The sequence below is a fragment of the Aulostomus chinensis genome, chromosome 16 (assembly GCF_037954235.1).
Source record: "Aulostomus chinensis isolate RoL2024-O1b breed Wild chromosome 16, RoL_Achi_v1.0, whole genome shotgun sequence".
Taxonomy (NCBI): domain Eukaryota; kingdom Metazoa; phylum Chordata; class Actinopteri; order Syngnathiformes; family Aulostomidae; genus Aulostomus; species Aulostomus chinensis.
This window is the reverse complement of record NC_141335.1, coordinates 43,234-68,169: the sequence shown is the minus strand read 5'-3', so window position 1 is coordinate 68,169 and position 24,936 is coordinate 43,234. Positions and strand designations below refer to the sequence as shown.

Genomic DNA, 24,936 nt, shown 5'->3' with positions numbered 1-24,936 from the left:
CAACTTCCTGTGTACTGGCGGTCAGCGGTCGCTGAGTGTCGCTGCTGACCCCCCCCCCCCCCCCCCCCCAAGGAAGCGCGCGCTGCCAGCGCAGGCGGAGTCGGAAGCGCGCAGCCGCGTCGGTCCGTCCTGTCTGTGGCTCCGCGGCTTCTTCGTGTTTTCGTGGTCGGGTCCTCCGGGGAGCGGCTTTGTGTTCCAGGCAGCAGGAGAGCAGCGGATCGTCGGAAGGAACCGGCGAGCAGCACGGCAGGGTACCAACTGCTCAGCTTGTAACATCTCGTTCTCCTGGTCGGCCGAAAAACCTGACGGAGGCCCGCAGAGTCCCCGCCGCCTCCCGCAGGCCTCCAGCTCGGACTCCCGCTTTCCCTAAAAAAATGGACGGATTCACCGGCAGCCTAGGTGAGTCTCGCTCGCGGCCCGCGCGCCTCAGGTCACCTGGTCATCTGCGGAGACGCAGCTGGATGCTGCGGCAGTGTGCTCGTGTAGTGGCTTTCCACGTGTCACTGCTGTATTTATCAAGATGAGCGTGACGAGCGCCCCTCCGGCAGCCGCAGGGCCACAAAACCAATAGCTCCTCCTGGAGACGTCTATCTTGAGTCTAGGACCCCCGGAGTCCTGGTTCCAAACCTCTGCAAAACCCTGAACCACAGCTTGGAAGTGTGTGTTTGTGCGCGCGTGCATGTGTGTGTGAACTTTGATCTGCTGGAACAAAGACTCAGGAAATTAATTATTTATTCATACATGCACTCGGCGCGTGCGTTCGGGTGCTTGTCTGCTCCAGGTGACATGCATCTCGATTAACAGCGAGTCCTTGTGACGTAAATGATTGACTTCCAGTCAACTGAGGCCATGGCTGTGTAAGGTGGAAACAGACAAGAGTGAGTGTGTGAGAGATTCAGGAAGTAGTTGATTGAAACAGGTTGAGCTGAACAAGCTCTAACATGGTTCACGTCAGCTGACTGGTTTGTTCATCCTGTTCCAATTCTTTTTAAATCATAGACATTGAGTGATTTGTTCTTTTCCATCAGTCGGTCAGTCAATTTATCAATCAATCAAGTTGCTGACGGGACCTTTTGTGTGGTGAAACATCTCCTCATGTTGGCATCAGCTGTCCTGACTGACCAGCCCCATCTCATGCATCAAGTTTGACCTCAGTGGGCGGTTTGTGAGAGGGTCTCTCAAACAGAGGGAATGATTGACAGGTGTTAGTCAAAGGAAGCAGACAGGTAGAGAGACAAGTCACCGTCTCTGTCCCACTGACTGTCGCCATGAGTAAAGAAGCTGCTGCAGCTGGAAGACTGAAGCTAATATTTCTTAATACGCTGTCTGCTCCCCCATTCATGACCTGTTGATCAAAGGTGATTCTGGTCCCGACACTGAACGGTGACATTCGTCTGTTCATGTTGCAGTTCCACTTCCTGCTTCAGCTGTCGCAGTTGTCACTGAGATTTCCAGTTCCAGTGGCAACACTGTTTACGTCCTTCCTCAACACAACTGCCCTTGGCCTATGAAAATGATAAATTTCTAATCTAATCTTACAAATTATCAGTACTTTCTGTTAAGGTTCTATGATAATTTACTTATGACCATTGTAGTCCAAGTATTTTCCTATAAACTGGAACTCGAGATTCTAAAGCTTGGTAGCTGGTTTTTGCCTGTTTGCTCAATAACCATTCTCCAAACTATGCTAACTAGCTAGCTGAAGGCTACATCCATGAGCTAAGTTATTGAGTGTTATGAGGTAAGTTATTTTGCTTTATATACCATTATGCTTTTTTTGAATTCCACAAGATAAATTTCTTTCAAAGTTTTTGATTTTAAAAATGAATTAGTGTGGTATCCATATCTGGCATTATCCCATCCTAGGCAAGTATGAGTATTTTCTGATGGGGGCCAGCAACAGACCGAACTCAGGGCCCCGTACATAACAGATCCTCAGATGGAATTTGGGAACGGACACTTGAGGAGAGGTGCGATTCCATCGGGCCCTACATTAAGTCAATTCTAAAAGCTGACTGGAGATGTGAAAATATGATGACATAATCATGTGTTGTTATAAGACATTTGTTCAGCATAGTTCAACATTAAACTAAAGGAGAGTCGAATCAAACTGTACTGTCTTGGAGTGTTTCAACAACTACAAAATAAACACAACTTTTGCACTTTTAAACCTGAAGTCCTGATGGCTGCTGAGTTCACAAACTTGCCTTTTAATGCTGGTCACTTTTAAAAATGATAATCAGTTATCATAGATAATAAATTGTTAGCACTGCACAAATGCTCAACTCAGAAATCAAACCAGAGATGTAAACTGATCACTTTAAGACCAAAAGATAAAGTGCGTCCTCTCCTTCACTCACTGGACGGTGAGAGCCAGCAGAGGAGTGTTAGCGTTCACCTCTGCTCGAAGCTCATCTGCTCTGACACTGCTGAGGACGACAGGCCAGCCGGCTGTGTTCGGTCAAACTGCAGCTCGACGAACGCGGTCGACTCTGTGGATTCCTTGTGGTTGTTACTGGAAGGCTCACGTTCCCTCATAATGTTGGGAGTGAATGATCTCAGACCTGCTCTGCTAATGTGGTGACCAAACACTGGTGCTGTTGACCCTTGGAGGCCGGCTATATCTGTAATTCACTGAGGGAAAAGCCCTATGGTAAAGCCCATGAACCAAATAGAATGTGGAGTGACTTGCAATCCACGATTTTCTTTTGCTTTGCCGGAAATGCCCCTTGACAGGTTGGTCTATATATGATTTGTGAGATTTCAAGCTGATTTTTGTCATCTGTTATTTTACACTCTTTTAATATTTGTCCACTGCTCAAAGAAATTAAAGGAACACTTTGAAAACACATCAGATCTCACCGGGGAAAAAATAATGCTTGATATCCATACTGGTATAGACTGGGTAATGTGTTAGGAATGAAAGAATGCCACATCATTTGATGGACATGAAAATTATCAGCCTACAGTGAACTGAATTCCAAGATCAAAGTGGAAAAATTGATGCGGCAGTTTCATCCATTTTGCTGAAATTTCATTGCAACAACTCAAAATGGTACTCAGTAGTCGGTATGGCTCCTATGTGCTTGTATGCATGCCTGACAATGCAGGGGTATGCACCTCATGAGACGACGGATGGTGTCCTGGCTCCTCCCAGACCTGGACCAGGGCATCACTGAGCCCTTCGACAGTCTGAGGCGCAACCTGCTGGCATCAGATGGACTGAAATATAATGTCCCAGAGGTGTTCTATTAGATTTAGGTCAGGTAAGTGTGGGGGCTAGTCAGTGCTATCAATTCTGTCGTCCGGAAGGAACTGCCTGCATACTCTCGCCACATGAGGCCAGGCAATGTCATGCACCAGGAGGAACCCAGGACCCGTTGCACCAGTGTAGGGTCTGACAGTGGGTCCAAGGATTTCATCCTGGTAGCTAATGGCAGTCACAATGCCGTTTTCTTGCCTGTAGAGGTCTGTACATCCCTCCATGGATATTTCTCCCAAGACCATGACTGACAAGCCTCCAAACATGTCATGGTGAACAACGTTATAGGCAGCATAACATTATCCATGGCTTCTCCAGACCCTTTCACGTCTGTCACATGTGGTCATGGTGAACCTGATCTCATCTAAGAGAAGCACAGGGCGCCAGTGGTGGACCTGCCAATTCTGGTGTTCTATGGCAAATGCCAATCAATTTGCACAGGGCCCACTAGAGAACATTTGGCCACCTCATGAAGTCTGTTTCTGATTGTTCAGTCAGAGACATCCACACCACTGGCCTGCTGGAGGTCATTTTGTAGGACTCTGGCAGAGCTCATCCTGTTCCTCCTTGCCTAAGGAGGAGATACCAGTCCTGCTGACGGGTCAAGGACCTCTACGGCCCTGTCCAGCTCTCCTACAGTGACTGCCTGTCTCCTGGAATCTCCTCCATGCAGCAAAATTTCTGGCAATGATCCATATTGATGTTCCATGCTGGAGGAGTTGGACTGCCTGTGCAGCCTCTGTAGGATCCAGGTATCGCCTCATGCTACCATTAGTGACACTGACCCTCGCCAAATACAAAACTAGTGAAAAACAGTTAGAAAGGATGACAAGGGAAAAAATGTCAGTCGCCTCCACCTGTAAAACCATTCCTGTTTTGGGGGTTGTCTCATTGCTGCCCCTCTCGTGCACCTGTCATTGACACCAAAGCAGCTGATACTGATTAATAACCTCATCTGCAACTTAACTGACCAGATCAATGCCCTAGAATTTAATTGACTTGATGCTACACTTTTAATTAAAAAAGTGTTCCTTTAATTTTTTTGAGTAGTGTACAATCCACATGTATTATACTTGTGTATTTATTTTACAGTTAACCGTTACAGTTGACTTTTTTTTGTTGTTCAAATTGGATGATAATTTGTTGAACCACCTTCAAAAATGTGATCATTTCTGTAGTGATCAATCCTTAAGGGTCCTTTTTAAATTTCCCCTTTTGCAAAAGATTTTTGTGTTATCTATAAATAAAAATTCCCCATATTTTACACACATGATTCTTGAACAAGGTAACCTGTTTGCGACCCAGGACTGACCCCTGGGGGACACCACGAGTAATGTCCCAGCATTCAGAAACATACTCTGCCCTCCATGTCAAACTGTTTCATTTTATTGATCAGTACGCCATGAATGATTGTATATGACCAGTGTTTCTGTGACTGTAGAGGACAGTATGTCCGGAGCGAGTGTCTCCGATGTCAACGATCGGCTCTCGTCTCTGGAGCTTCGTGTTCAGCAGCAGGAAGATGAGTTGACGGTGATGAAAGCGGCACTCGCTGATGTCCTTCGCCGTCTCACTGCTTCTGAAGACTCTGTCTCCTCTGCCACTAGGAAACAGAATGTTGGCAAAGGTGAAGCTGATGTTTATGGGTGTTTTTTGTTCATATGGTATTTGTAGCCCCTTGTCATCTCATCATGGCTGTCGTTAATGGCCTTGTGTTGTTACCTGCAGGTGGTGCTGCACTGCGAGAAGCCTATTCCATGTCCTGTATCACAAACGGAGGGACATCCGGACGCAAGAGGGACTCCACATCTGTCACCAGAAAAGAGACAGTCTCGTCTGCTGCCAAGAGGTTACACACACACGCACATATTTAATCAAAGTCACTCTGTTTTTTCCCACATTTTATTAATTTTAGGCGGATCAATCCAGTCAATATCATTAATGGTGCAACAGCAAGCTTTTTTTATTGTATTTTATTATTTAGTTATGTGATTGCATTACGTATTTGTGTTTTTATTTTACTTTTATTTATTTTTTATGCTTCTGAAGCACTCAGTAAACTTTTTATGAAAACCTCTATAAATTAAATTATTATTATTGTATTAATTAATGGAATCAACTTCTAATTGGTCCAGACTGTCTGAAGCTGATTCACCATGAGTATAAATGACTTGGATGCAAATAAACCTCACAACTAAAATACCTTATCCCTCTTTAATTAAAAATCCTCACACGAATATACAGCTATTATGAATATATCTTTGGCAGAGGTGCAGCAGCAAAAGAGAGTGCGTCCAATTTTCAATGTATCCATGTAATGTTAAATCACACTGTTTAATGACAGATGAAACATGCTGTTGTTTTTCATTCAAGAGCATAAATTGATGTGGAAGCAGATTAAAGTGAAACAGCAGAATCACAATTGTGTCATTGAAGTAAATATTATTCGGAAGAGGCGCACGGTGGTGCAGTGGTCAGCACTGTCCCCTCACAGCAAGAAGGTTCTGGGTTTGAGTCCCAGCTCGGGCGTGGGATCTTTCTGGGTGGAGTCTGGATGTTCTCTTACAGAATTTCCCCCCGGGGATTAATAAAGTATTCTGATTCTGATTCTGACTCCCCGTGCCTGCGTGGATTCTCTCCGGTACTCCGGCTTCTTCCCACAGTCCAAGGACATGCAATTGGGGACTAGGCTGATTGGAGACCGTAGGTATGAATGTGAGTGTGAATGGTTGTCTGTCTCTATGTGTTGGCCCTGCGATGGACTGGCACCCTGTCCAGGGTGAACCCCGCCTCTCGCCCAAAAGCCGCTGGGATAGGCTCCACCCCCCCACCCTTAACAAGAATATGTGGGAGAAAATGGATGGATTATTTGGAGGCTATTTTAGTGCACAGTACCGCTGATGCTGGTGATGTGTGGAGGGATAATATGAGACCCATAAAAGACTGAAGAAAAAGACTCAGATCATTTGGAAATGATAATACATGTCATTGGGGTGTGGAAATCATCTCCCGGCATTCATGTAACTCCCTGTTCTATCATGAGCCTCTCTATCTATGATAGTTTTATATAGTAACAAACTACCTAAATCAACTTGGCCATAACCTGGCCTCCACTAGAATGTGTAAACAGTACAAGACTAGTACCTGACCACAAGTCACGACCTAACTAGTACATACCAGTATCTGACTTGTAAATGCTTGTACCTGATGGTCTGGTACCACTCTAGTACAGGTCACAGGTACACAACTGTGTGCTGTTTTTGTCTGGGTGGCCGAGCCCCCATGTGGGGAGGTGATCATGCTGGAGTCCACGCCTGGAGCTGTCATGTAATGTATATGTTAATCGCATAATAACAAGTATTCTCAATGATTTATCTATAATTGGCTTAAGAACGATGCTACTTGTTATGCATCAATGAGCTGAGCACATTCTGTGGATCAGTCATGTATTTGCTTTGATTTATGATGTCTGATGAGAACTGGTCCAGGTCTGGGTATTAAGGTTCAGGTCTAGGAGAATTGGTTCGGGTACAGGAGAATTAGTTGTTTGTCCTGGTTTCATCCCACAGTGGAGCAGACAGGAAGAAGGAGGTCAGCAGCCAGAGGTCTCAGATGGAAGAGATCCAGGAGCGTGAGGAAACTCCTCACCCAAAGGACCTGTCCCCCTCTCCTTCCCCCCACCCTTCCCAGAACCAACAGAGACCAGCATCGTCATCTGACAGCAGTAAAGGCCATGCCCCCCCCAAGAGGTTGCACTTTGTAAACTGTCCACTGCACCTGATCTCACTTCCTGCTTCTGACATCACTCTGACAGTGGTTTTTAACCCTACCCAAAGGCCCTACAGTCCTCTCCTGCTCCCCCATCCCTGAGTTTTCCTCTGAAATCCTCTGGGAGATCCCAGAGTCCCTAGAGACCGCTGCGGCTTGCTTGGCTCTCTGAAAACTGAATACTGCTGCTTTTCTTACCCATTTACCCATTCTCCTCTGAGCTTCTAACTCCTCTGCTCTAAAGCTGCTGTGATACAAGTATGTGAGGCCACTGTCGAGTTTGCAAATGACGTAACCGTGTACCCATTACACTGGCTCGATTTCTCATCATCAGACCAATTCTGCTTAGTCAATCATGTGATCACCAATATGCTGTAGTGAGAAAGAAACTGTTTGCAAACATTTTTATATCAATGATAAGTCATTTCTGATCTACTGACATGTAATGCAGACTCTAAGCGGTCTCAGGACAGTATCCTGCACGTTCTGCTGCTAATTCGGGGTGTAGTTCCAGTCTTACTCCTTCTCCTCTAGCAGGCCTCGTCTGCTGCGTGGGGCTTGAGTTTGTGGTGATGCCCAGTTTACTAATCTCCTCTCAGTGTTGTGTTTGTGTTCGGATGAAGAGAAGTCAGCTTGAGCTTTGTCTTCTGAACCAATACAATTGTTTTTTTATTATTTGTTTCAAAACAAAAAAATCAAGAAATGATCAACATTTACTCTTGAATACTAAAAAAAATTCAGAATTGAGCTCGGTGACTTCATCTTTCTCCTCCTCTTCCACTTACATCGTGTGTGTGTGTGTCTCAGGGGTCCAAGTGTGAAGCGGTCCTCAGGTATGGAGCGTTCTCAAAGCACCACCTGGGAGACATCAGAGGAAAGCAGGAACAAACTGGTAAAAGCTGCATCCACCTCCAAACTGCTTGCCAAGGTGGTGAAGAATGCTGAAAGGTAAACACATGTACGCACATATGCACAAAATCATTTGTCTGTATCCTTGTTTGAGACATTGAGATGGAAAGCTAAAGCAGATTAAAAGATGGCGAATGCATACATTCAGCGTGTCATACTACTCTGCTCCTTGGAGGGGCCACAGTAAGCTGGAGAGCTGTTCTTGTACTTGTGTAGTTACCCATCTCTCTATGGAACACCTGCCATGTAGAAGTAATGATATACTATGACTAGATGACTTAGATATTTTGTGACATCACACAATTTATGGCCCCGCCCATCAAACGGTGGGTGCTGCACAAGATAACATAAAATCCAAAAGTATTCATTTCGTTTTTCTGCTTCCAGACACAAAGATCCAGTGGTCAGTCAAGGTAAATCATTCCATCTTCAATTTACATGTACCATTGTCATCCTCATCACAAGCCAAACAACCGTTATCATCATCATCATCATCATCATCATCATCATCATTATCATCATCATCATTGTCACAGAGACATTTGAAATAATAGTTTAGGGTTTTCTCTCAGAGGTAGCTTATTGTTGTTGTTGTCGTTGTTCAGTGATGATGTCTTTGTCTCAAACCAGCTAAAATGTCGACCCGAGAGAAAAACAGCCTTGCTGGTAAGTCCTGATGATGCATCAGAGTGCGCGAGCAGGCTAACAGGCTAGTGTGATTGCATGCTAACAGCAGCTGAATGCGTGCTTCCAGTTTCAACTGTGGGTCAATAACATTTCTCCTCTCTCTGCTTTCCATGGTCAGCCTTACTCGCCCGCCTGCATTCTATCTCCATCAGTTGGTTCAGGTGATGATGTCACAGCTGTTTGTGTCTCCTTTCCTCATTCGGCTCCATATAAACTCACAAGGTGTAAAATATCAATCAGTGATCCAATAAGCCACGCCCACCATCACCAGTTAAAGCACAAGAATTGGTCATTGCTTTCACTTCCAAATTTATGGCTAGAAATATTACTGAGGATATCTTTACGTGTCAGTCTCCTCCAGCTTCACCTGCATGACATCAGCACATCATCACCTTTCTCGCAGAGTTCTACATCTTTCATGTGACTGGCTAAATCCCCTGTCGCGGCTCACTTGATTGATCGGCAGATATCACCTGATCAACCCCTGTAATTGTTCTTTCAGAGGGGAATCACATCAAGATGTTTATGCGTGGTCGACCCATCACCATGTTCATCCCATCAGATGTGGAGAACTACGAGGACGTCCGGACAGAACTTCCTTCAGAGAGACTGAAGCTGGAATGGGTGTATCCTTCACTCTTACCATTGCTAATGTAGTTGAGCAAAACTATGATGGAATCAAAGTGAAAGTTACTGGCTAAACAATATTTAAAATGGATATTTTCCTGAATTTGTATGTTTAGTGTCTGAAACGTTAAGTGGTAAACCCTCATGTGAACTAAGCATTTAGCTATATATGCTCATGTTAAAGCAATATTTCACCACAAAAGTGTATTACACCTTCCAAATATTCAGTAATAGGAGTCTTCAGCTCACCAAGAAGTTTTTCCCTCCTGCATCACTTCATAGTGACTGCAGAAAGCAGGAAGAACCAGTCACGTATATTTAACTTGAATCTAATGGAGACTGACAGCTAGCAACTGGAAAACTTTTCAAAAATGTCTATTTGCTAACCCTCCAGGTCGACTTGTATAATCCAGGTGTAATTAATCCAGACGTGGGATCAGTAATCCACTAACTCAGCATAAAGTCCAAACTGGAACATGTTTATTTTGGTGCTGTTGTGAATGACTTGCTTAAAGTAAATGTGCCAGCTGGTTACACTCTTCACTGCTTGTTAATGTTCGTGCCAAACTGGAAGTTTTATTGTTTGTATTCAGCACACATTTCTTTTAATACCTGGACAAACTGCAATTTGTTATTACAGCAATTTACTTGGAATAACTTTGAGTCTGATTTCTTAGCCTTGAGTTCAGGTAGGCATACATATATAACTTTACTAAAATTTTCATCTTTAGACCAAATTTAAGTAAGCACTGGCTCTGACTGTGCACACGCCCCTAAACAATGTCCTACTTGAAGTCAGTCATCAAACATGCAGCAACACCTCTGCACTCTTTAGCATTTTTGCTAATATTTTCACTCATCTGTCAATACTCCCTGAGTGATAAGGGCCTGAGCCAGTCCCTGGCGAAGAGCCTATTATGTTTCGAAGGCACACTCGCCACTTCAAAAGTTAATTTGATCCCCTAAACATGCATGAAAACTCACCAAATTTGGTACGCACATCGGGTGCGGCGAAAAATTCAATAATTAAACAAAAAAGAGGCGCTCTACTCAATAGCGCCACCTACATACACAAAAAAACACGCCACAGCCTGTAGGAATGTCCTACAGACATGGGACCAACACCATTGAACTCGTCTCATCAAGACGGATAAATCATACACTCACACCCCTGACCTAACTCTAACAGGATGTCCACAATTTGGACACGAATGTCTAATTTTGGACAATTTTGCGCCCGAACAAAATCTGTCTCCTCCTAAACCGTAAATGGCATCGCTTCCAAACTTTCACACATTACTCTCCCAACTGTGCTGATTAAAAATTGTTAAAAATTTGATATACTACTCACTCGGTTTGGATTTTATAAGCCGTCAAAGTGGGGGAGACACTTTTCGCCTTACAATGGAAGTCTATGGGGAGAGCGTGTCCTCTCAGGGTACATACTCTCAAACAAATGCTTCTCACATCTACACCATACAACCCACAGCTTTTAAAAACACACCACTGGATTCCTGACAAAAATCCCTACAAAAATCTGATATTATGTGTGACTTTTGGCCAACGTATGCCGAGTTATTCAGCTTTTACACACTACATTTCTCTGAATCCTCCGCTCTCTCCACTCCAGCACAGATCAGACACAGTGCAGCGGGGGAGGGGTTCTTAAAGGGCCAGCTGGCAGCTCTGCAGTCACACTGTGCAGCGAACTGAGGCTCGTATCTCCTAAACTACAAGGCCTAGGGATTTGCCCATTACACCGTTGGATTCGGGCCGGTGTCAAGGACGCGGCCGTAGGCCCTAACGACGCTGCTTGCAGCTTTAATTTGTTCTATGATTGTGAAAAAAACAAACATCAGATTAAAGATCATTAAAAATGAGAGGGAAGTGTTGTCTCACTAATGATGAAAAAGGCTGCTCGTTTTATCATAAAGGATTAATCATTAAGGATCTGGGTTTGAAATGAATGGTGAGGTAATATGAGAACCAGTAAATCTTTACATCTGCAGTTGGTATTTTAGTAGTTTTCCATACACTATCCTCAGCTTCTCAGTGGATCCCCAGTATGAGCTTCAGTAGGTTCAAAGGAGATGTTTTGCTCATCGTCAGTCCCTCCATTGATTCTGATCAGATCCGAGTTCTGTACCAGATCTTTTCCACATATGTCCATGAATCAGTAGATCTTCAGCTGGTTGTCATTAGATCTCAAGCTGCTCACCAATAGAGCTGTAGGTGCTCCTCAATAGAGGATTCCAGATGCTTCCTTGACCCACCTCAGGTATGGTTATCGTGGCAGAGAGTGTCGAGCAAACGTGTACCTGCTTCCCACCGGAGAGATTGTGTACTTCATTGCCTCAGTTGTTGTGTTGTTTAACTATGAAGAACGAACTCAGAGACATTACTTAGGACACACCGACTGCGTCAAGTGGTGAGTTATCTGCTGCTCTCCTTATGGTTGTTCAGTGGTGCCAGGTCAGTGACATCATCAGATAAGAATCTGTCTCTCTCTCCATCAGCCTGGCCATCCATCCTGATAAGATTCGGATTGCCACTGGACAGATTGCAGGAGTGGACAAAGATGGGCGGGTGAGAACAGATGGCATTAGTCTTCTTTCAGTCTTGTTGTATCGATACGGATTTCAGAGCTGGAAAAGCTCCTTTCTATGTTCACATCACACCAGTTCAGTAGCGATATGACCATGTAAAGGAGGAACACAAAGTTGTTAAACAAGTAATTCGTTGTCCTCCTCCTCCTCCGCTTTATCCGGTTGGTCCGGGTCGCGGGGGCTGCAAACTCAGCAAGGAAGCCCAGACTGTCCTCTCCCCAGCCACTTCCACCAGCTTTTCCGGGGGAATCCCGAGGCGTTCCCAGGCCAGCCGAGAGATATAATCCCTCCAGCGTGTCCTGGGTCGGTCTCAAGGCCTCCTCCCAGTTAGGCATGCCTGGAACACCTCCTGAGGGAGGCGTCCAGGAAGCATCCTCACCAAATGCCCGAACCACCTCCACTGACTCCTCTCAACATGGAGGAGCAGCCGCTCTACTGAGTCCCTCCTGAATGACTGAGCTTCTCACCCTGTCTCCAAGGGAGAGCCCAGCCTCCCTGAGGAAGAAACTCATTTCGGCAGCTTGTATTCATAATTTCGTTCTTTCGGTCATTACCCAAAGCTCATAACCATAGGTGAGGGTTGGAACGTAGATTGAACGGTAAATCTAGAGCCTCGCCTTTTGGCTAAGCCCCCTCCTCACCACAATGGACCGGTTTAGCACCCCCATCACTGCGGATGCCGCCCCAATTCGCCTGTCAATCTCCCGCTCCATCCTACCCTCACTCGTGAACAAGACCCTGAAATACTTAAACTCCTCCACCCGACCTGAAGTGGGCAAACCACCCTTTTCCAGCTGAGGACCATGGCCTCAGACTTGGAGGTGCTGATTCTCATCCCAGCCACTTCACATTCAGCTGCAAACTGTCCCAGCAAGAGCTGGAGGTCATGGCCTTATGGAGCTAAGAGGACTACGTCATCCGCAAAAAGCAGAGCCGACATCCTCCCACCACCAAACTTGACTCCCTCCATCACCTGGCTGTCCCTCGAAATTCTGTCCATAAAGTTTATGAACAGAACCGGTGACAAAAGGCAGCCTTCGAGGAGTCCAACCCTCACTGGGAACAAGTCCAACTTACTGCCGGCAACGCGGACCAGACTCTCACTCCTCCGGTACGAAGACTGAACAGCCCTTTGTAAGGGGCCATCCACCCCATACTCCAGGTGTACCCCCCACAGGGTGCTCCTGGGAACATGGTCATAAGCCTCCTCCAGATCCACAAAACCCATGTGGACTGGTTGGGCAAACTCCCATGCCTCCTCCAGCACCCTAGCGAGGGTGAAGAGCTGATCTACGGTTCCACGGCCAGGACAAAAGCCACACTGCTCCTCCTCAATCTGGGGGTTTGACTATCGCCCTGACCCTCCTCTCCAGTACCCTGGTGTAGACCTATCCAGGGAGGCTGAGGAGTGTGAACCCCGGATAGTTGGAACACACCCTCTGGTCCCCTTTCTTAAATATGGGGACCACCACCCTGGTATGGCATTCCAAAGGCACCGCCCCCGATGTCCACGCAATGTTGCAGAGACGTGTGAACCAAGACAGCCCCACAACATCCAGAGCCTTGAGATACCCAGTGCAGATCTCATCCACCCCCCGGAGCTCTTCCAACTGCCTTGGCAACCTCTGCCCCGGAGATTGGATGACCCCCCTCCAAGAACTCACTAAGCTGTGTCTCCTCCATGGAGTACATGTTGGTGGGATTGAGGAATTCCTCAAAGTATTCCTTCCACCACCCAGTTATCTCCCCAGTTGACGTCAGCAGCCTCCCATCCCCACTGTAAAGGGTATGGGCAAATTTCCGCCTTGCCCCCCTGAGGTGACAGACGTTTTGCCAGGACCTTTTCGGAGTCGCAGATAGCTATTCTCCACGACCTCACCGAACTCCTTCCATGCCCGAGTTTTTGCCTTGGCAACTGCCATGGCTGCATAATGCTGGGCCTGCCGGTACCGGTCGGCTGCCTCTGGAGACCCACAGGCCAGCCATGCCCTAACCCTAACCCTAGTTCGGGGATTTCTGCAACGACCGGCCCCAGCAACCTTACGGCCACAGCTCACAACAATGGGCTGCCTCGACAATGGCAGAGTAGAACATGGCCCATTTGGACTCAACGTCCCCCACTGCCCCAAGGATGTGGTCAAAGCTCTGCCGGAGGTGGGAGTTGAAGATCATTCTGACAGGTTCTTCCACCAGGCGTTCCCTGCAAACCCTCACTACTCATTTGGGCCTGCCAGGTTGGGGCGGCATCTTCCCCTGCCACCTGATCCAACTCACCACCAGATGGTGATCAGTTGACAGCTCAGCTCCTCTCTTCACCTGAGTGTCCAGAACATGCGGTCGCAGGTCAGATGATACAACCATAAAATCGATCATAGACCTGCGACCTAGGATGTCCTGGTGCCACGTGCACCGGTGGGCATCCTTCTGTTCAAACATGGTGTTAGTTATGGACAAACTGCGACTTGCACTGAAGTCCAATAACTGAACACCACTCGGGTTCAGGTCAGGCCTGCCGTTCCTCCAAATCATGCCCTTCCAGGTCACGCTGTCATTGCCCACATGAGCGTTGAAGTCTCCCAGTAGGACAATGGAGTCCCCAGTCGGGACATCATCCAGCACCCTTCCCAAGGACTCAAAAAAGGGTGGGTCCTCTGAACTGGTGTTTTTGGCACATAAGCGCAGACCACCGTCAGGACCCATTCCCGACCCAGAGGCACAGGGAAGCAACCCTTTCACCCACTGGGAGAAAAACCCAACTTACAGACAGAGAGTCTGGGGTCAATCAAAAAGCCTGCCCCGGCCCTCCACCTCTCACCCGGAACAACTCCAGCGAAAGAGAGAGTCCAACCCCTCTCAAGGATTTGAGTTCTGGACCCAGAGCTATTTATCGAGGTGAGGCCGACTATATCCAGCCAGTAGCGCTCAACCTCTTCCACCAGCTCCGGCTCCTTCCCCACCAGAGAGCTAACATTCCATGTCCCAAAAGGCAGCTTCCATGCTTGGGGATTAGACAGCCAAGGCCCCTGCCTTGGACTGCCGCCCAAACCACAAAGCGCTGGACCCTTCTGGTTCCTCCTACGGGTGGTGGGCCCATGGGAGGACGAGCTCATGTACCCTTTTCAGGCTAGGCCTGAGCGGGCCCCATGAACCATGGCCCAGCCACTAGGCACTCACCATCGAGCCCCTACCCCGGGTCTGGCTCCAGGGCGGGGCCCCAGTGCTCCTCTGGGCAGGGTACACAAATTCCTTGGTGCTGCTTCCATGAGGGGTCTGTTGAACCGTTCTTTGTCTGGCCCTTCTCCTAGGAACTGTCTGCCTTGGGTGACCATACCAGGACAAAATGCCCCCGACGGCATCGCTCCTAGGGTCACTAGGGCACTCAAACTCCTCCACCACGATAAGCTGATGGTTCATGAGGAGTAAACAAGTAACTCGCTTTATTAAAAAGGTTTAACATTGTCATACAGAACCATTCAAAGAAAGACCAAAATTCAATAACCACCAGACAGGGTGGTGGAGGGCCCTCTGCTTGACACACAACATTACACCATTTTAAATAAACAGGCATTGCTCTGCATTTTATGTGCTATAAAAAAAGAGTCACATCGGGAAACATTGACAGTGATAATGGCCCATGTGTCGCTCAACCAATATATCGACCCCATTTAAAGGCTTACCACACTTTGGAGACACTATAGGAGACATTTGGTATATGGGGTAAGGGGATTCTACTCAAGGCCACCCAATCTCTGTACGTCCAAAGCCAGATCTGTGCATGGTTTCTTGGCAGCAAGTTGGACTTGTTCCCAGCAGGAGTTGGCCTTTTCCAGGGCTGTGCCTTGTTACCAATCCTTTGTGTGATAGACAGAACAGATAGAGTAAAATAGACAGAATATCTAGCCATAGTTGTGGCAGTTGGGGGGTTTCAGTTTGTTGGGCTGGGTATTCCACTGCTGTTTTTTGTGGATGAGTTGGTCCTCGTGGTATCATTGGTCCATGACCTTCAGCTCTCACTGGATCAGTTGGCTGTTGAGTGTAAACCGATTGTGATGATGGTCAGCAACTTTAAGTGTTAGGCTGTGGTTCTCAGGAAGAAAATGGTGAATTTTCCACTGCAAGTGGGGAACAATTACTTGCCCCTTGTGAAGCGGATTGAGTATCTTGATAACTGTCACTGTGATGTTTGTTCCATCAGGATTACTTCCCATAACCACCAAGTGGCGCTATGACTCATGTACCACAGAAAGGGTTCTACCTTGGTCCAGGCTCTACTAAGTTGGGTGAAATCAGCCCCACAGCTTTATTAGCATAACCCTGGTGACAGACAGATACCACATTCTTGGTGGAGTTACAATGAAATGAACATGCAATGAAATCTGTACAAAACAATGTTAGTTTTATTAGGATCGGTTTTAAGTTTGTCTATATCGTTTTTATAAGACATTTATGAAATCCTGAATAAGGAAATGTATAACTGCAAAGATGGTGGTAATACTGCTATTGCTATGCAACACAATAATTATCATAATGCCTACTTTGTTGGTTTGTCAGGCTTTGCAGCCTCATGTTCGAGTCTGGGACAGCGTCAGTCTGTCAACTCTGCAGGTTATAGGCGTGGGAACGTTCGAGCGGGGTGTTGGCTCACTGGCTTTCTCCAAAGCTGTAAGTACTGTCCGTGTGCATCATTGGAACTGCAGACCACATTTACAATCAAGAAGAAATTCAAAAGGTCCCAATATTTATTGATCAAATAATGAACTCTGAAAAGATCTGTGTTTGCGTCTGTCTGTTTCTTTGTGTCTGCCTGTCTCAGGACTCAGGGCAGCACCTGAGTGTGATTGATGACTGTAACGATCACATGCTGACAGTTTGGGATTGGCAGAAGAAGTCGAAGATTGCAGAGATCAAGGTGAACAAACATACATATGCACTCAGCTGTGGTTGCTAGTTGACATATTTTTTTGACAAGTTAAAACTTTATTATCGTGCAAAGTTCCTATACCTGGTGTGAGTCTAAGCGGTGGTGTGTTTCAGACGACTAATGAGGTGGTCCTGGTGGTTGAGTTCCACCCAACTGACCCTAACACCATTATCACCTGCGGAAAGTCACACATCTTTTTCTGGACCTGGACAGGGACATCGCTGGCTCGTAAACAGGGCATCTTTGGGGTGACTCATTTTCATTCATGTATTCAGTCCAACACTATTGAACAATTGCTGTGGCTGCACCTTTTTAGAAATAGATTTTGTGTGGAAGTGCCAGCTCTGTGAATGTGATTTATGAATGACTAGAAGTAGTGATCATTGGTACTCCTTCTAAAGTATCAGTGTGACGAGATACACTTTATTGCATTAAATTGTTTGGATCTATAAATGGTTAAAAAAAAGCAAGAATCTATAGCATTGAATAGCCCAGTCACTCTATATTAACAAAGCCACGATAGTTCTGAATGAATGATGTGATTTATGTCATTGTGAAATATACTCACAGAGTTTTCTATAGTCTTGTTTTTGTCAATGTAAAAACTTTTATGTCTCATCTTGTTTCAGAAATATGAGAAGCCAAAGTTTGTTCAGTGCCTAGCGTTCCTGAGTACAGGAGACATCCTGACTGGAGACTCCGGAGGTGTTCTGCTGGTCTGGACCAGGAACTCCACAGATACGCCCACTGGGAAGGGACCCAGAGGTAATATGACGTCTTCCCATCATGATATTTCAGGATGTACCCACCTGATAGCATGACTGTGATTGACACAGAGAAATCTTCAAAGTGTCGGAACACATCAAGGTCAATTTCAGGTCAAAGGTCACAAATGATTTTTGTAGCACATTTAAAGACAAAAAACTCCAGGTGGCAAAAGTGATGAAACAACAGAAAATATCAAAACCGTGTCATTTAAATGTGTTGAACCAATGATAAAAATTTTAAGGCCCTTACACATAGTAAGTGATTTGCGCTGCGCCCACCGCAGGGGCCAGAACAGGCAGGACGACACAACATGGAGCACAGCTCAAACACGCCTGTGATTAGTATGCGACGAAAATGCGAAAAAGAAAGTTTTTCCCACCTTTCCCATCAGCTGAAGAGGAGATGTGAGAAATGCATAAGAATGTATCTGACCAATCAGAGGAAGCTCTGGCTCTGGTTTTGCAATGGAGGTGACCAGCAAAGAAGAAAGTGTGTGTAGGTACTCAGGACAACCAGGAGATGGAGAGTTATGGCTGGTCTGGGAGCTCCGGCTCCATCACCGTCTCTTCCAGGGGGATTCAGGCTCATCACCACCAGGATCATCCTCTCCTCCACCACCAGTTTTGAGATGTACGATTCCCTCCTGCCAGATCACCTGTTATCAGCCATGCCCAGAGCACTGCACAGCCCCAGCAAGCACAGGCTTAAGCACTAAGGAATGAAAGAATTTGTATATCTGTTGGTTCTCCACGGGGCAAGGTAGCGCCATCCTAAGGATATTAAACAGAATTCCTTGATTCAGAATGTGGTCAAAACCACTCACAACCTCATGACCTGTCCAGCTGTCTGGAGCACCTGTATCCCAGAGGGACCTCAGGTGTATCAGTTGATTATCTTGGAGCAGACTTTGACAATAAGGTTGTTCTTGTCCTTCAAAGACGATTCATCACACCAAGACAAGAAAATGTCTTTGTGGGAGTCGTACCAAATTGAACTCATAATTCTTTAAAAACAATGTGACAGTTATTCTGTTGGTTATGTTGTTATGTTTTTAATTTTTCCTTTGTTTGATCTTGTTTTGTGAATGGATGTACATAAAACCCAGTTTAAATTGTAAATGCATTCAAATGCTACCTGGAACACATATGGGAGGTGAATTCTAGTTCTAAAATCTCACCATCCACACTCAAATTTGCCAGGAGTGAGAAATGACATTAAAGCTCAGTTTATCTTAGGTAAAACTTTTTATCAGTCTGTTCTTTTGAAATCTGTGATTGTAAGTTTTTTGTGTTTGTGTGCACTGGTCGTTCGTGGGATACTCCTGGTATACAGGCAGAGCAGGTTTTGTCTTTGAGTGTCTCACTGGATCATTTTCATGTTTGTTTCTGACAAAATTGCAAACGTTTCAGCTTCTAATGTCAACACTTTGTTGTAAATGCTACAGAGGAAACCTGAGCTTAGAGGAAACAGGAAACATGCTCTAACAGTTCCTGTTTTATTTTGTGTACTCTTATTTTGTGTGTTGTTTCCTTCCCTGGTTGCATCTAAAAACACCACATCACATCTGAGTTGCTTGTGTTGGTAAAATTCATTATGACGATGTGTCTGCCTGTATAGCGTTTCAGATCACTCGTCAAGTCAAAGGTCACGAGGGCAGTGTTTTCTGTTTGTGTGAGATGAGGAGTGGCACTCTGCTGACCGGAGGAGGAAAAGACAGAAAAATCATTCTGTGGGACCATGATTTGCGACCGGACCGGGACATTGAGGTCACTCTTTCTCTCTCACTCACTGAAATATTTTACATGTTACTATCTTCACAGGGACCTGTTGTTGACATTCACTTATTCCCCCTTGTGTCTTAAGGTCCCAGATCAGTACGGAACCATCAGAGCTGTGTCTGAGGGGAAAGGAGATGAATTTCTAGTTGGGACGTCACGTAATTTTATACTGAGAGGAACCTTCAATGACGGTTTCACAGTAGAGGTTCAGGTAAGATCACATGACATCCTCCATGTGTGACGCCGCAAGTGTCCTGAGAGGTGTAACAAAGAATTTAGACTTTTAAGTGAGACTTTTAGATTCAACTTTACAGAATATCAGATCATCATCTACCCTCTCTGCTTCTGTTTGATTTCTGCTTCCTGCAGGATCATTTTCATTAGATCCTAATATTGATTGACCAGTGCTGACCAATTAGAGGTTCAGTCCTTGGGGGCCAGTTGTTGTTTACAACCAAATTTTTAACCCCCTGACAGTTTTCAATATGTTTGTGTTGTGATCTGTTCAGGGTCACACAGATGAGCTGTGGGGGTTGGCCTGTCACCCGTCCAGAGAGATGTTTCTCACATGTGCTCAGGACCGACTGGTCTGCCTCTGGAACTCAACTAATCACAGTCTGCAATGGAGCCGTAATCTTGAGGTGAGGGGGGGTTACTTCAGCAGAGCTGAATCTTGGAAGATGATTGACAGCTCTTTCTCTCTTCAACAGGAACATGGACACTGTGCAGATTTTCATCCCAGTGGAGCTGTGGTTGCCATAGGAACACATTCAGGAAAGTCAGTGCAGACAAACATTAATGAGTCGATCTCCATGGGCACCACAGTAGTGAGTGGGTGTCTTGTTGCATCATATTCTAACAGCCCTACTTGTTGCAGATGGTACGTTCTGGATGCTGAGACCACCGATCTTGTGGCGATCCACACCGATGGGAATGAGCAGCTGTCAGTGATGCGCTTCTCTGTTGGTGGGTGGAGTCAATTTAAATCATAATTTCATTAGTTCGTAAGGTGGGCGGATTCAAGTTTAATTGTGCCATTTCCATATTAACGTACACAGCAAAGGGAACTGTTTGTCCAAGAAAGCTTGTGTATTTCTTTGCAGATGGTGGTCTTTTGGCTGTTGGATCTCATGATAACTTTATTTACCTCTACACTGTTGCTGAGAAGGGACGCAAGTACAGCCGCTACGGAAAGTGTACGGTAAGTTTGTTGGTGTTCTAGTCTTTTAACATTTCTCTCTGAGATTTTCACATGTAATTCAACTGTTTTGTTTTGTTGTTTTTTTTTGCCACTGGCAAAAATTTTCCAGCAAGCCATGGTATCATGGTCATGCAGTAGAGGGCACTATTGTGCACCTTATTACAGTATACTGCTTGTTTAGGTCCCAAAAACAAGCTCCAGAAACCAGAAGATGCAGCAGATGGATGGATGTTGTGGTTATGCAGGGGGCCTGAGGTCAGGGGCTGAGGGTAGAGCACTTCTTGGGTCCCAAAATTCATACTTGAACCCTAAGAGCAATGTAGTAACAAATGCACTCCCTGTATACAGACTAGACCTGTCCAGTATTCTAAAACTAAGACCTTGCCCTGAGCAGAACCACAAAATAAAGGACCTGGACCTGTCCAGGACCCAGTTATTATATGCCAGACCCACCTGAACCAATGTCGCAGCTTAATGTTACAAAGTCAATGCCGTTTTGCAAATAATCCAGAACTTTTTTTCTGACCTAATGTCACATTCCCTTTTCTGTCTTTGGCCATGCCCTCATTATCCATCCTTCTCCATGGTTGTTTCCTGTCTGACTGATAGAAACAACCTGGCTAATCCACTTGGTGACGTGTGTGATGTGTTCAGTCCACCTTCTGCCCGTGACAGATGACAAACACGACCCATCCAGAATCAGTTGTATGTCTAACAACAAAATGTCCCTGAAATGGTGTGGCCTTAAGAAATATAGATACAATTCCCAACCCTGACTATTGGCAACCGTTCTGTCATCTGCTCTCTCATTCTCACTGTGCCTGGAATCTTACACTCACACACACACACACACACACACACACAAACAGTATTGACCATTTGTGAACACTTATCAGAACTCTCTGAAGAAGGATGAGAGGATAGAGGTCTTGCTGTTCTGCCCACGAGACACTCATATTCTCACCAATGATAAAGATGATAGTTTGCCGGTTCTTAGAATTACCCCGACAATCCCAGATCAGTGTCCTCCTCCATAAGGTTCCCTCAACCTATGAGCCAAAGCCAAAGGGTCATGGGACAATCCTGATAGGAAGTTCAGAAGGGCCCATGCAACTAGTGCAGGGTGAGTCTGACCTCCTGCTCGATGACACCACTTGGTGGTTAGATTACCTGGTGCAGATAAAGGGTTCTGTTTGAGGGGTCTTGTCATGATCATGACCATTCATCAGGGGGAAGGTGCTAGTGATCAAGAACTCAGGAAGTGTTCTGTTATTTTTTTTTTGTTAAGTTTTTTTCATTACAATTTTGCATGTTCTTACAGGGTCATTCCAGCTACATCACACACCTGGACTGGTCCCCTAACAACAACTTCATCATGTCAAACTCTGGAGACTATGAGATCCTTTATTGTGAGTCCCTGGCTCATTCAACAGTCTTACATGGTTTATTGATGAGTGTAACTATTGTGATTTTTTTTTTTCAGGGGATGTTCCAAATGGTTGTAAACTGATCCGAAATCGTTCGGAGTGTAAAGACATTGACTGGGCAACTTACACTTGTGTGCTGGGATACCACGTGTTTGGTCGGTACATCCTTGTGTGCGTGTGTGTGTGTGTGTGTGTGGGGGGGGGGGTTAAATCTCTAAGATATTCACTCTCCAACATGAGTGTTTGTGTGTTTCAGGTGTGTGGCCAGAGGGATCAGATGGGACGGACATCAATGCTCTGATACGATCTCATAACAGGAAAGTCATCGCTCTGGCGGATGACTTCTGTAAAGTTCACCTGTTTGCTTACCCTTGCTCTACCCCCAAAGTGAGTCATCACACAAACCTCAATCGATCAGGTTATGTTGAAATAGTTGACCATACCAACATGTCATCAATGTCTTCAGGCTCCCAGTCATAAGTACAGTGCCCACAGCAGTCATGTGACCAACGTCAGCTTCTTGTACAATGACAGTCACCTGATATCAACTGGCGGGAAGGACACCAGTATCATGCAGTGGCGTCTGGTGGAGAAATCCTCCCTCTCTCTGACTGACAGCCTCCTCTGTAACTCCACACCCCGCCGGATGGACACCATCCTCACTTCACCCCCAGCCATTTCAGCCACACCCATTCAGGAACCCATCACACCACCAACACCCAATGGAACCCAAGAACTTGCCTCAGAAACTCCACCTCCCACTGAGCTAGTTCCACCCACATCAGAGTTAACCCCACCTCACTCTGAGGCAACCCCACCCCCCTCTGACAGCACAGCAAGTCTGAAAGACAGCTTGGACCCTAGTGATGACACAGCCACGCCCAGTGATGAGGGACTCCCTCCCCTTACACCCCCCTTATAAAGAGAGTCTAGTTTTGTTGTACATCTATCTCTGTGAGGATCTCTAAGACTTTCAGAGATGGTAAGGACAGAAGGGACGGACCAGATTGAAGTGGTTAATATCAGCACAAGTCCCCACAAAGATAGAGGTACAGAGATGTGTGTTGGGACAGTAACCTGTGGCCGGTAAAATATCAGGATTTCATAGTTTTGGAAAGCTGGAGAGTCAAACTATGTTTGACCTGCAGAGACTATAGGATGTTACCTGTCACACACCTGGATTTCACATTTTGTGTCTGTTTTTGAAATGTTCTGTTGATGAATGGGGGCGTGTGTGGTCCAAGTAAGATTGTTGTAACTTTCCTATCCATAACAGGAAATGTGCCTACATGGTTGGAACAAATCAAAAATGATTTTATTGCTGTTTTAATCTAAATACCTTTTTAATGATTATTGATTACTAAGAATCAGCAAACAGGAATTGTGTCAAAACTCACCACAGGAAGTTAATATCAAAACAACTGCCAAACTCAAAAGTACTCATTTATTCATGCCACTTTGTCATACTTTGAGTTTGTTAAACTGAAACAATACATATCTGAAGAAGTTACAAAATAAAAACAATTTGGAAAGAGAATGGCTATAACGTTCCCCAAAATAGTGGAGGGAACCATATTACCAGAAAGACTTCAGTCTGTGGACACTTCACTGTTGTTGTTTTTTAGGAGCCAAATATTATGACGTCACTAGCTTGTTCAGAGTTGGTATATGAAACAAACTGGAAGCACTGAGGTGAAATGTGTTAGAGGGCAGTGATGTGATGAACTTGACCCTGACACAACTGTGAAAATCAAACCTACAAACATCAAAGTAATTTCCTAATGAGCACGATGACATGCTCTGCTGACACTGAACTCCTGAAACAGTTGAAAATCATTTCAGTAACCATGGTGATGTGACATCGGAAGTAAACCCCAGTGTTGAGTAGTAAGCAGGAAGTTAAATGGTGATGAGATGGATGTAGGAAGTACCCATAAAGTCCTCAGTGATGTGTCATAATGTTGAATGAATACGAAGATTTCAGGCAATTTACAACATTGATATCAGGGGATGCAGGATGATGTCAGGCGATGATGTCAGGTGTCTGTACATACTATCAATATGTGTATATTTCTGAGACAAGTCTGGTTGCCACCAGAGGGCAGCAGCTAAACATTAAACTGTTGTCATTCAGATTTAACAGGAAGCCAATCAGGGAGAATATCTCAGCTTTTCTATCTGATTGGCCAAATTTTTTAGGACTCAGTGAATGGCTGCTGCTGATGCTTCTCTCTGTTCCAAATGTTTCCTGAATGTCAGAAAAATTTCATTTCTCGGGGCTCATTCATGTTTTTGCCTTTTTAATACTCGTTTGTCTTTGTGTTTTCTATGCTCGTCTCTGCTTGTACAGAGTTCAGGGACCTGAATGTTCAGGGAGGGGTGGGGCAGTGGGTGGGGTCTTTGTTTATGTACCAACATGGATAACATGATTATGATGATGACGATGTTCACGTAAGAATTTGTTGAGCCAATCATGTCTTCTCTCATGCATTCCTGTCACATGACAGACTGTATGGAAGATTTCAACAAAAAAATGCAAATAAATATTTTGAAAACTGTGATGACCTGTCACTTTGAGCTCTAGTTTTGCTGTTACCATGGTAACAATGACAGGCAGTATCTGTATTCTGTGAGTCAAACAAAGGTTTTGCTCAACCAGCTATTAATCATGTAGAAGAGATAGTGCCAATACTGTTTAAAATTTGTTGCTTTTGCAGTACTGTCACACTGTCAGAACAGAATGTTACTCTAGAAATGTGTTCCCGGACTCTGGAGTGTTACACTGGGAGTGCATACTAGCTGAACTTCTCACATAAAGCAATTGGAGAAACTGGAAGAGATGAGAAAAAACAAAGTGCTCTTTTTGAGTTAAGTCTTCCAATCAAATCTGAACTGTGAGCCACAGCAACAGAGCACAAGTTTCCTGAGGAAAGTGGACAAACGCCAGAAGATAGTGACTGCCCCAACTGTTGACAAACATCA

The 24,936-nt window shown here is 45.4% G+C and overlaps 1 protein-coding gene across 4 annotated transcripts; it reads left to right on the top strand.

The window, feature by feature from the left end:
- Window positions 1-107: 107 nt before the first annotated feature.
- Window positions 108-24,327, top strand: eml4 (EMAP like 4). 4 transcript variants are annotated; one of them, XM_086181503.1, is made up of 24 exons: window positions 108-399; window positions 4,704-4,889; window positions 4,991-5,111; window positions 6,832-7,011; window positions 7,838-7,978; window positions 8,327-8,352; window positions 8,570-8,605; window positions 9,129-9,252; window positions 11,532-11,681; window positions 11,770-11,839; window positions 16,411-16,521; window positions 16,673-16,768; window positions 16,894-17,028; window positions 17,410-17,545; window positions 19,166-19,314; window positions 19,412-19,537; window positions 19,836-19,967; window positions 20,037-20,104; window positions 20,204-20,292; window positions 20,430-20,527; window positions 21,849-21,936; window positions 22,011-22,109; window positions 22,211-22,341; window positions 22,421-24,327. In XM_086181503.1, the coding sequence occupies exons 1-24, from the start codon at window positions 375-377 to the stop codon at window positions 22,874-22,876; spliced, it is 2,973 nt and encodes a 990-aa protein (XP_086037629.1). In that variant the 5' UTR covers window positions 108-374; the 3' UTR covers window positions 22,877-24,327. The 4 variants fall into 4 exon arrangements, with proteins under 4 accessions (XP_086037629.1, XP_086037631.1, XP_086037630.1 ...); XM_086181505.1 differs by lacking the exon at window positions 6,832-7,011; XM_086181504.1 differs by lacking the exon at window positions 8,570-8,605.
- Window positions 24,328-24,936: the final 609 nt, after the last annotated feature.

Excerpts from the sequence above, each read along its gene's own strand:
- eml4 (XM_086181503.1), top strand. The coding sequence starts at position 375 with ATGGACGGATTCACCGGCAGCCTAG. Across the intron at positions 11,682-11,769 it reads CACACCGACTGCGTCAAGTG|CCTGGCCATCCATCCTGATA; the intron begins GTGAGTTATCTG and ends TCTCTCCATCAG. Across the intron at positions 20,528-21,848 it reads GCCGCTACGGAAAGTGTACG|GGTCATTCCAGCTACATCAC; the intron begins GTAAGTTTGTTG and ends ATGTTCTTACAG.